The sequence below is a fragment of the Trachinotus anak genome, unplaced genomic scaffold (genome assembly GCF_046630095.1).
Source record: "Trachinotus anak isolate AG129_WGS33_773 ecotype Australia unplaced genomic scaffold, CSIRO_AGI_Tana_v1 ptg000013l, whole genome shotgun sequence".
Taxonomy (NCBI): Eukaryota; Metazoa; Chordata; class Actinopteri; order Carangiformes; family Carangidae; genus Trachinotus; species Trachinotus anak.
The window spans coordinates 28,218,176-28,230,661 of NW_027273864.1; the positions used below are offsets into that span (position 1 = coordinate 28,218,176).

At 40.1% G+C, this 12,486-nt stretch overlaps 1 protein-coding gene across 1 annotated transcript in view; it reads left to right on the forward strand.

Moving 5' to 3' along the window:
• Positions 1-12,486, forward strand: part of LOC139630584 (serine/threonine-protein kinase 4-like) — a 34,535-nt gene that overhangs the window by 11,164 nt on the left and 10,885 nt on the right. Inside the window, exons 8-10 of the mRNA XM_071494191.1 lie at positions 209-340; positions 553-751; positions 11,274-11,425. Of these exons, the coding sequence (XP_071350292.1) occupies positions 209-340; positions 553-751; positions 11,274-11,425 (483 nt within the window). The remainder of the gene's footprint in view (positions 1-208; positions 341-552; positions 752-11,273; positions 11,426-12,486) is intronic.

A 12,486-nucleotide genomic window follows, 5' to 3' on the forward strand; every position in this document is an offset into this window, starting at 1 on the left:
GTAACAGTCTTAAATTTGTTACATGTGTATTTACATTTTGATTTAACTCGGACATTAGCTTAAAGACTTTTACTGTAATCAGTTAAAATTATTCTGAGTGCATTTGTTGTTGTTGGGAAGGAAAATAGAACATGTGTTGTCACCTTTCTCTTCTCATCAGTCAATCAGTCAATCAATCTGTCACATTCGTTGTCCCTGTCTCCTTCAGCATCCATTTATCAAGTCAGCCAAGCCTAGCTCCATCCTCCGAGCCCTGATCACAGACGCCATGGAGATCAAACTGAAGAAACAGGAGGAGGCGGAACAGAGAGAACAGGATGCAGAGGATGACGACAACTCGGTACAGACATGAAGAATCGTAAAATATAAAGAGAACTGTCCTTATCCTCTGCTGTTGTAGTGGTCAAACACCGAAGTTGCAAAACTTTCTCTGTAATAAATAACATAAATAAATGAACATTTTAAATTTGATTTTAGCCATATTTGCTGTTAGTACAGTGCAGTGCACTGAGTCCACCTGAAGTAAGACATTACTTTCTGCCTGTGTTTCAGGAAGACGACGAGGTTGACCAGGGGACGATGGTGCGGGCGGGGACCGGAGACTCGGGGACCATCCGGGCTGCAGGTTCGCTCAGCGGTACGACACGAACTATGATCGAACACGAGGACACGGGAACCATGCAGTTGCAGCTGGGCACCATGGTCATCAACTCTGACGATGAGGACGAGGAAGTGGACGGTACCATGAAAAGTAAGTCCCATTAACCACAGTCACATGCGTTAACTGTGATGTCAGCCGTTTATTAGTTACCCTGCTTAGTTGAGACGTCTGGTAACAGTCTGCAACTGATATGAAGTCACCATGTTTTGGTGTCATTTGGTGTCATTGCATTTGTTGGAAAAAAGTTGACCTCAAGCTTGAAATCAGTTAAATTAAATCTTTTCCCACATTGCACAGCCCGAAGTTCTAGACTGAATATAATGACAGTAATGAATTCATTACCTCTACACATGTGTAGAGATGTTTCACACATACACAGGTCATTATGTCTGACAGTAGAATGAGGAGTTGACTTTCACTGTACTGAAAAAACTGTTAGAGGAACCAACAGATGAGGAACATACTGGAATTATTTTAAAACAGTCATTCAGTTACAGAGGTTGAATAACAGTGACAGTTCATACACTGACATCAACCAACCGACCTTTTGCTCTTTCATCAGTTTCTCCTTTATTTTCTCAAATATGTAAAAACAAAGAGACAAAAATTCTGTGAATCATCAAAATCATCAATTTTAACAATCACAAAGCTGTAATGCTTTTATCCACTAGAGGGCGAAGTGTGACCATTGCACTGACCGAGGTTCCTGGACCTGTGTGAACTGGAGGATCACTGTGGTGTGTGTCTGTGTGTATGTCAGGAAGTACTTTATCTACTTGCGGATGGGCTCTAGAGCAGGAAATGAACAACAGTGGCTAATGACTTTCAAGTTCTGTTCCGTTCTGTTTTACTAGCAAAGAATTGTTTGTTGAGTGGTAAAGAGTCTGTAGATTAATTGTCATCGACTCCTGAACTCTGTTCTCAGTTTTCTGACTAGGCAATTTCTGTTTTTTTGGCTGTTAGATTGTGAGCTCTGTCTCCTTTGACATTGTCTCCTTCAGGGACCGGACTGTTAGCGAGACTCACTGTAGTATTATTGTGACTTTCCTCCTTATTCTCAGAGAGAGTGATGCATTATGGATTGTCAACCTGTAAATCAGTAATTATTAAATTCACTGTCAGAAAGTTGCCCTCAAACATCTGATGAAGTGGTGGATACCACAGTTTAACTCTAGAGAGTTTCACTCTCTCACAGTTTGTATTGGTAAATACAGAACATTCATATACCGTAACTTTAAATTCATATTGTTAAGATTGTAACAAACGTTTTTAGTGAAGAACATGTTCGGTAATCTCATCGACTCTTTTGCACCAGAGACCTGAGTACAACACAGAAAGAAACACAACATAACCAAACATAACCAGAGGACACACAACATCAAAGACAATCACAGACCTCATCAAAGGCCCAAAGCAGTGGAAGGATGTCTTCAAGTATTAACTATCGAGTTAGAGTCCTGAGATCTGGTCTGCTGAGGAGTGGTTCTAAATTTGAGCAAAGACGTGATAGACTGAGGGAGCTTTAGTCCCTTTTATTGTGTGTTTATTATTGTGCAGACGTCAGAGGAGGTGTCTCTGAACTGAGACACAGTTATAGCCTTTAAACTTTGGTAAATGTAATTACTGTAACTGCCTGGACAAATAGTAAACTGGCATTGGTCTAGGGCCTGAGGGTCCATGTGAGGAGCATATTTGAAAGGCACCAGAGTCAACAGACTTATGTCAGGATCCCACGTCATGCAATGAATACATTAACTTGTGGCGAGGTGTCATTTAGTAAGAGATATGATGCTGCTTCAGTTGGAGTTTTTTTTAATTGCAATGTGGGAGTTGTTAGCGTTGGATGTATTGGGTGCTTTTGGAAAGGAGTCTCAATAACAGTTGGACCGTGTTCATCGGTGCCGGCAATCTGTGGGTGTGTTTTATGTGTTTGTTTTAATACGCAAAGAATTAACCCCAATGAGACCCTACAGCACACTGAGTTTGCGTGTGTGTGTGTTTGTGTTTGCTCTGCGTGAGTCCAGTAATGCACAACTCTGAATATCTTAACTCCACCAGAACACTTGTTGTGCTTCGCTGATGAAAGCAAAGCTACTGTGGAAGATTAGGTCATAAAATCACAACTCCTACACCACATCTCATGAGATTTATGTTGATGCCACAGGAGTGTGAAAGTGTTTTGATGGTCACTGGGGTAATTCCCCTCCCTGCAGTGTCCTGCTGAAACAGTCAGAATAGTCAGAAGTAATAGGGATGAGCCTTCTGCAGAGTAACAGCACACAGGGGGACTCCACACCTCTAACGATACTGCTTTTAAACATAGACATGAGTGTGAGATTCACAGACACATTAGCTTAGGCTCTTTAGACCTGGAAGATGTAACATCATCTGTTAAAGTGATGCTTTTTTTTTTCAGTCAGACGTAGGAAACGTATACGATTATGTTCCTTAGAGCTTCATTCAGACGTGACGGCACATTTTAGACGTTAAGATGACCACAGTAGACATGAGCCTGCAGAGACAGACACACACACAGACACACACACACACATGATCATCCAAGTCCTTTGCCTCAGCACAAACACAGTGACAACTTATAAATCTCTGACACACATACTCATAAATACACACAAACACACACTGTCTCCTGTCTGATGTCCTACTATTGAGTTAGTATGGATCTCCACTGCTGGCAGTTTAAACTGCATTAACACAGGAACATTTAGAGTTTATAATTACATTAGTACCCCAATATCCTTCAGTTGTGTGTCTGTGTGAGTGTGTATATCTCTGTTGTGTCCTTTTATGCCTGTGCTTGAATGTTTGTGTGTGTTTGTACAAAGTTGTGTGTCTGTGTGTGTGTCCCTAACTAATGACAGTGGTCTGATGCTCAAGGGGCCCTGAGGATCAGGATAAGGTATTAGATCAGAAATCCATCCTCTCGTTGTGGTACTGAATAATAAAAAGCCTTTTAATTCACACTAATTAGCCACTAACCCTCACTCACTAGAATCCACATTAGAAACCTCTCTGTCGCTCTCATCGTTCAGTGTCGTCTGCGCTGCTTCTCCAACTCACTCACAGTCAGGATCTATTAAATGACCAATATGTTAATGTTCCCAGCAGGATATTAAACTCAGACTCCACCAGTAAAACCTTTATTAGTGTTGCAAACAAATCATTGTTATACTTTGGGATTTCCTTGCCCAGTTGTTGTGCTTAGGTGCATTTTTCAGATAACATTAAAGGTCCCATATGTGTTAAGGTAGATTTCCTTATTTATTATGAAGCAGGTCTAGGTTCTATATTAATACTGTGAAAGTATCAAAGCCTCAGTCCACAGAGAAATGCACGCAGCCTGTATTCAGAAACTGAGCCTTAAAACCAGCCGTCAGCACTAATGTAACTTTGTGATGTCACAACAAAGCAGTCACCACTCTCAGCCATGCCCCAAGCCCCGCCCACCTGGACCCACCATCCAACCTTGCAGGATTTGGTTTCTCTGAGTTTTTACTTTACCTGAAATCTGCTATATTTTTATTAGATCACAGCCTCTCTTCTGATTGGCTCACTGACCTGTTGTTACCAGGGCTCCAGAGAGAAGCCTGAGAGATGATTATTGGTTCTTAAAACCATAAATATATCTTCTTATGGATATCAACACTTCAGATAAAACACAGGAAAACTGTAAAATATGCGACCTTTAATCTCAGTCTTTAGACAACGGTTTTACCTGTGACTTTGTAGTGAGTTCCCCTTTTCTTTTTTTCATTAAGTAGTTTTACTATATCTTATATCTCCCCCAGAATACATGCATGAAATTGATAATGAAAGTAATAATTAGTAGCAGCAGTGGCTGAAATAGATGCAGATATTCTGACATTACACTGAGGTATTTCCAGCAGCTACTGTGAAGTTTATTTTGAGAAACTGTTTGATTTATTTTTGAAATGGTTGCGTTGTGTTTTGATGTCAGAATCAAATAGTAAAGGCGTCTTTATGGAGATGCTACTTTGTATTGATGCTCAACAATAACACACAGATCCACTGTAGAAGTAGCAGATATATATATATATATATATATATATATCTGTACAATTCCATGATTACGAAAACCAGTTTATTTTCATCTGAGATTAAAATGAACATATTAATCAGAAATTTGAAGTAGAGACATCATGGTTCATGATCAGCACCTTTACTTTTCTCCCAGATTCATCAAGGCTACAGTTCAGTATTCAATGCACAGATACATTTGCAAAATGTTGATACAGTAACTGCAGTCTGTAGTCAAGTGTTTCGTAGTCACGGATTTCTCACATTAATTGTTTTGACAGCAGCTGTTTCTTCAAATCTAAAGTCTCAGGCTCGGTTTTTTATACCAAAAAACTACAGTAATGTCTTTTGAGAGAAGTATTATGTTTTTTTAAAATATCAGTTCAGACATTTAGTGCAGCTGAGCTCATTAGATAATTTTAGGGATTTTTTTCAGATGCTTTTTTTCTTCTTCTGTTGCTTCCTTCAGCAATAAAACACAAACCAAGGCACAGACACACAAAACAGCAGCAAAAGACAAAAGTTAGATGCAGTCATGACATTAGTCACTTTTCCTCTGTCTCTACATGAACAGCAGCTGGCAGTCTGAAGTGAGGTGATTCACACTTTCCGTTTGTTGTTTGAAATGCATGTGAACCATTATGTTGATTTAAATGAATTATTTAAATCAAGTTTCCATCTTTCTCAGCCTCAACAATGTTCTTCAGTCATCAGATGCTTTAATGCTTTGCTGCGTGGACACACCTACATTACACTCTTTGATGTACATTTTCTTATCAAGCAACCTGCAAGTGCAAACAGCACAGTGAACTCTGCAAATGCTCAAAACATTTACAGTAGTGCATTTCCTGATGCCCTCTTTGTGAGAGTACTAGTTAAATTGATCTAATAGCTCTCTGTACCTGCTCAGCTCTCACAGCTCTGCACTTCATTAAAGATTCATTTTGTTTGGGGAAGTTGCAGGAGCAGATGGCAGACCTCTCTAGAGTCCACTCTGGTTTGGCCTTCACCTTAAATTCAAACTGTGTAGAACCTTTACAGTCCTAAACCTGTGGTTTACGGGCTGGTTTAGAGGCTGTGGCACTTCCAAGGCAATGACACTGTTTGGGTTACACGCCTTTGAGGCCTGTGCCAAAGTTATGAGTTGAATTTGTATGGTAAAAAAATATATTAAAAATATATAAAAGGGTGTGCATTGGTGGCTCACCTGGTAGAGCGCGTACCATTAAGGCTTAGTCTTAACCGCAGTGGCCTGGGGTTCGAATCCGACCTGCGGCCCTTTGCTGCATGTCATCCCCTCTCTCTCTCCTCAACTTTCCCGTCTCTCTCACTGTACCTATAAATAAAGACAGAAAAAAATGTTTAAAAAATAAAATAAAATAAAATAAATTATAAAAGATATTTCCCTCAGGAGCTGGAGACCAAAAACAGAGCTAAAAGAGAGGGAACACAGGACTTAGGTTCATCAGGTGGACACAAACACCACTCCACATGAATCATCATGTCACTCTGTAGCTGCTGGATGTGGAAATAAACAACTGTTTGCTAACAAGTTCATCGTATCAACTTATAAAAGGTGATGTTGTGTTTATGGTTTGTTCCAGCTGCTCCCAGGTGGCCAAAAAAAAAAAAAACAGTTACTGCAGGTTTAAACTTCTACAAAGCTCCACCAAGAGAAAAAGCAACATTTCTACTTTTTAATTCAAAGTAAACAAACATGTTGACTTCCTGTAGTGATGTGACTGCTGTGAGGTGACTTATGATCTGACTGCTCAGTGTCAGAGCAGATGGAACAAAATAATGGCCTTGTTAGTCGGTGACAAACACTAATGGCAAAAACTTTTTTTATGACTCTTTTGTCTTTGTGGCTCATCAGCTGATCAGAGCGGCTCTGGACACTCAGGCAGCGTCTCAAACCCTCCAGTGTCTGCAGTGATATAATTCAGGATTGTAATTAATCACCCAACTGAAACAAAATTATTTTGGTTCATGTTGCTTCCAGTAAAAAGATCTGCGCCCTCCCTCTTCTTTTCCATCCCCTCATCACTGAGTCTTCACCATCTGAATGTGGAAAAATGACGAAGGCCCTGAATGTCATGAGAATCTGTTCATTAGAAAAAAGGCGTATGGGTGTGTCAGTGACTAAGCCGGTTAAATTAATGACAAAATTGAATATATCTTATGAATCGTGGTGCGTCATCCAGCTCCCCTCATCCCTTCATCTCTCTCCACTGTTTACTGATCAAACAAATGCTGTGAGGAAAAAATAGAAGATTCAAATTCAGGCTGGGAAAAGTTCAAGTGAAAGATTTATGCAACTTCTTTCTTGACATTTCTTTTCATTCCCCTTCGTTCACGCAGCAGTCTCAGTTTGTTATGTCACCAGATGTTTTTATGCCTCCACGCCAGTGACAGCCAGGGCTGGAGGCATTATGTTTTTAGGTTGTCCGTCAGGACGGCCCATTCTTGTGAACGCGATATTTCAGTAACGCCTTGATGGAACTTTTTCAAGTTTGGCACAAACATTCATTTCAAGGATAATTGATTAGATTTTGGTGGACAAAAGTCAAAGGTAAGGTCACAGTGACATCATGTTCTTGTGAATGCCTTATATCAGGAATGCCCAGAGAGAATTTCTTTGCATCTGGCACAAACATTAACTTAAACTGATTTAAATTTGGTGGTCAAGGGTTAAAGGTCAATGTCAGTGTGACCAAAAACCATGTTTTTGGCCAAAGTTAACGAATTCATAAACTAATTAAGACACGATGTAAAGGTTCTGTAAACGAGATTAAACAAGATTTTAAACAATAATATAGCAGTAAACAATTCTCTATGTAAATATATAGTGGAGTAATGGCGTCCTGAGTGTAGACAGAAGTCACATCCCCTCTGTGAGTTTCTCTGTTTTCTGTTTTGGTAACCAGACTGATAATGTGGGATGTTCGTGCATTAGAGACCCTCCTGTTAAACCATTGGCCTTCACCACGTTTAAACACACGGGCACTGCCCACATGTGAGCTGACACAGTGCAGTATACAGCCTTCAGGTGAAAGTGACCTTCCAGCGTGGAGCCAATACTGCTCTTACCAAGATGGAGTGATGGCATTTTATATCCAAATGGTCAAAGGTCAACCTCACTGTGACATCATAATGTTCTGCAAAACATTAATAATTAATCATATTATTCAATGCTGTAATTCAGGAAGGGGAGATTTTGACCAGATTTCCTGCAACTTGGCTAGTCGGTGAAGTCAACTGCAAGGCTGTAGTTCTGATTGTTTTGTTTTTCAGTTTGGTTTATCAAATATGTATATTTATTTCACCAGATGGTATGTGTCCCTCAGTTACACAGAGATGAGATTCAGACCATGATGCAGATGTTGTGGGTCGGGACATGTTTGAGAATCTGCTCAAAAATGTAATTTATTTAAAATGTGCACAGTGGATGTTATAAAACATTTAAACTAGGCTCCATTAAAATTGGACCATAACCATGTAAGGTCAAATATACCAAGTGTTCCCTATGTTTTCAGAGTACTCGCAAGCCAGGGCACTCAACCATTTTTGTCTGATGTCTTAGGTTGAAGTTTAAAGTGAAAAATCATGTTTCAACACTTCACATGGTGCAAGAGCACATTTAAATACTTCGAGTCTAACACTTTCTCATGTTGTGGCTTTGTGGTTTTTGGAAGAATAATGTTCGAGCTGGGTCAACGTTCGTCACTCAGGAACTGTGAGGTGGTAAGTACCTTCAAGGAAGAACTTGTTATAGTTGTGCCTTCAACGATCATCTCACTTTAATCACTGTGGGGTCGTTACCCTTCACCTTTACTCTTGAAGATGTGTGTCATTGATACAGTTGTGATACTAGTCATCACAGTAATGAGTTCACTTACACAATGGTTCCCAACACATATACTAACAGAATGTGTACATCCAAAAGTATAAAGACACAAGATACAAGAAACACTGCTCACCAGCTTGCTGGCCTCCACATGGGGTTGGCATAGCAACCAACAAAGCACAGCAGGTCACAGTTTATAGGAGTATGAAGCACAGTTGGAAAGAGTCTTTGACCAGTCAGATAATTGCTCCAGTTACTCGACAACTCCAGATAACAAACTGAAATCAAAGGCACATTAGAACATGGTTTTTAACGGGTCTGACCGTCTGTCGTCTTATGTTGCACAAACTCCATATTGGGAAAACTGCTGCTGGTTTCTCTGAACACTGAATTCTCCAAGTTCTTGGCAGCTTAGTCCAGAGCAGAGGCACCTGGCAGCGGAATGAGTGAAGGAAAACAATCTACAGAGCCACAAGATCAGAGGAGAGATGTTGGGGAAAGGTTAAGTGAGCTCATGTGAGCCAACATCTCAATGTCATTATTCATCATTAACAAACTAAGAATACACACAGTGTAAATAATTAGGTGGCTAAGGTGGCTGTAAGGTTTTGACAACAGATGGCTTGTTTCCCTCTTAACTATTGTGGTTTGGTGTCGGATTTTGAACACCATTAGGCCTACAGCATATGAAATTGGCCGACAGCAAGAGAACCTTGATTTACCTTAAGTGCTATTGTCTCAATGAATCATTTGATCTTTAAAATGTCAGAGAACTATGAAGAGTTCCCTCAGAAAAGTCTCCTCAGATGTTTTGTGTTTTTTTTGACCAACAATCAAAAACTCAAAAATATAATTTACTATAATGTATGATCATAAAAGCAGCAAATCGTCACATTGTAAAACCTGGAATCATCAAATATTTGGCATTTTTGCTTGAAAAATTAATTAATTAATAAAGTTTGGCCAGTCTGGTTGGTTAATTAGAGTTTGGTTAACAAAACAGTCAGTGAGAGCCATTAGAAATCAGTTATTGAACCAAATGAGCTGGAAAAGAGGACGACGGCTGATTTAGCTCATGAAGGATGAAGGATAAAGGCAAATAATAAGTAATTTATTTAAAATAAATAATATAATTAACATAAACAGAGCTAAGGAAACCATGAGATGTATCATCAGTAAAAACAGTGGTGTGGGTGCATGTGTGCATGAGTGTAGAGATGTTGATTGGATGAACACAAAAAATTGGCCCAAGGCCAAACTTACTTGCCGACCTGTTTTAGGGCATTTAGCTAAACACACTATTGAGCGCACCCCGAGGATACTCTGAGATTCTCTCGATTACCAAATGTGGCTCGGCAGGGGAACCCGTGAGCCAGGTGTCAACCCTGTTAGTCTGACAGCTTGGATGTAGTTTCCACTGCCAGGAGATTGAGGCATTTGTGGTCTTGAATGTGCCAGACTATAACAACAGGTTTGAGTTTCAGTATGTGTAGACTGTCCTCGATTAGATTCAAAAGTGTCCATGAGAAAGATCTGAAACTCCTCCAGCTCCTGAGAAGGTTTCAGATATTAATCACTTTAAGAGATGTTAATCACTTTAATCAGTTTAGTCTGCCTTAACATCTAATATAAACGCTACACAACCTGCTGGATCATAACAACATTAAACGGTTCATCTCTGAGTCACAGTCCTGGCGTTAGTTGTCCATTTATAGAACCTGATTATTGGCCACAGATTTACTTTAGGTATACACACTAACCAGTCAGGATTTCCTCCATCCACTGGGGTAATAGACTTTAAACTAAAACAAGGCTGAGAGGAGCAAAGTGATGCTTTAGAACTGTGAAATCTCAAGTTTTTTTACATAATACTAATGGTCATCTTAATGGACGACATCATAAGAAAGTGAAGAAAATGAATTGTTAACTGTTTTCACACCGTTCACCGTGTGGCTGCATATGATCACACTCAGATCTGTCCACGCTGTAGGAGTGGAGACTGCAGCCTGTGTAACACCACAACAGCTTATTAAAGCCATGAATCAAACAGCTGAACTCCACTGAAGCGCTCATTAATTTGCTCCATTCAGACACTCGTCTGGGTAAAAGCAGTGAACCAGTGAAGTCTCAGCAGCTCCACACACCTGTGTACATACACTAACACATTCATGCTGTCTTTATCCACACACATACTGTACATCATCACTCCCAGTGCTATTACCATATACATATTTACACAGAATAAAGGGTCTAGGGTCTTTCTTCGTTGATGTTGTCTGTTGCAGTTTTGTGTTTGGTTTTTGCTGAGGCGCCTTGTGATGAAGCCTGTTATGTTTATCTCAAATGCACAAACTGTTGATGTTTTTTTTTAATATTCAGCTTTATTGTCATAAAAATAACATATAAAAAGAAGAGAGAAGGCCTCACACAGTCTTAAAAGTCTTGTTGTGTAAGTTGTAAAATGATTTTATGTTGTGTACTCTCAGGGACGTTATACACCTACAAAGTGATTATTGTGGTGTTTGAGCTCATTGACTCATAAAGTGTGAGCATCGTTTTAAAAATTTAACTCCACAGTCAGAACATTTTTAGATGCACCTGGTTTGTAACTGGAGGTGTGTTTGCGGCCACTGATCGTGACGAAATGATTCAAAACAAATTTCTGAGAGTCTGCTGTCGCAAAGTAAATGTCGGTGGTGTGTTTTCCAGGGAGAGATGAGACGATGCAGCCAGCGAAGCCGTCCTTCCTGGAGTACTTTGAGCAGAAAGAGAAGGAGGCCAACAGTCACAATGACGGAGGAGGAAGAGGAGAAAACAACGCAGACAACCGCAAACTGCCCGGTGAAGGAGATCTTGAAGTGGTGAGTTAGAAGTTACTCTGTGTTACAGTGTGTTAATACAGTAAATTAAAGGTGTGACTGTTCATTGTGAAGTAATGTGTACGCTTGTATTCCAGTAGAGATGTGCAGGTATACCAACACCAACAACCATAGTACTGTAGTTTTCAGAGGGGAGCATGAAAATAGCACAGTGCTCATGTCTTCAGTCGAAGTTTCATCTTAATCAGCCACATGGTTGCTTCTCTATAGCAGTCAAACAGAAACACGTCTGCACTAGTTGTTTCTGTAGAGACCTGTATCTGCAGTGAAACACCTGAACAACAGGAAAACAGGTTTTCAGCTTCTAATGAGAAGAGCAACGGAGAAAGCCGGGCTGACTAAATTGCTGCTGATGAAAACCTTATTTTAGAATTGTGACATCTGACAAATTCACCATTAATCCACAACAGCTCTGCTGTTATTCATCTGTATTGACATGTAACATGTGTAACTGTGGCACTCAGCCCTGACTGGCTTAATGTTGGCGTCCCCAGCGTAACCACAGCCAATGAAACAGGCTCCTTTTCTCTCTCACTGCAGCTACTGTGACCTTTACTCACTAGGTTAATATAAATGAATTTGAGCACAAACAGTTTGTGGTGAGTTGAGTGACAAAGAGGAAACTTGCTGCGTTAAGATCATCTTCCTTCTCACAGGTCAGATTTAGCTGTCTGTGGTGAAGGTTTCCTCTCAGCTTCAGGACACACTGCTCACATCACCTGACCGGGCGGAGCAGAGAACGACCAAGAATAAATGTGTGTAGTGGTCGTGTGCAGAGCAGGAGGCCGGGCTCGTGTTTTGTATCAGGCCAGTGCAGCAGTTTCATGGTCCATCACTGCTCTGTGCACAATAACAAACATCCTGCATTTAAAACAGGTTTTAATCATTAACACTAAAATATGTATGAAAACATGAAGAGACGGCTACTGTGCTGCTTTTGCCATAATTCGCTGTCAACAGTCTGAACCATTTAACAATCAACTGCTCATATTTATGGTGTTTATGTTCATGTTCAGTGTTTTTTATGTTTGAAGAAATCCAAC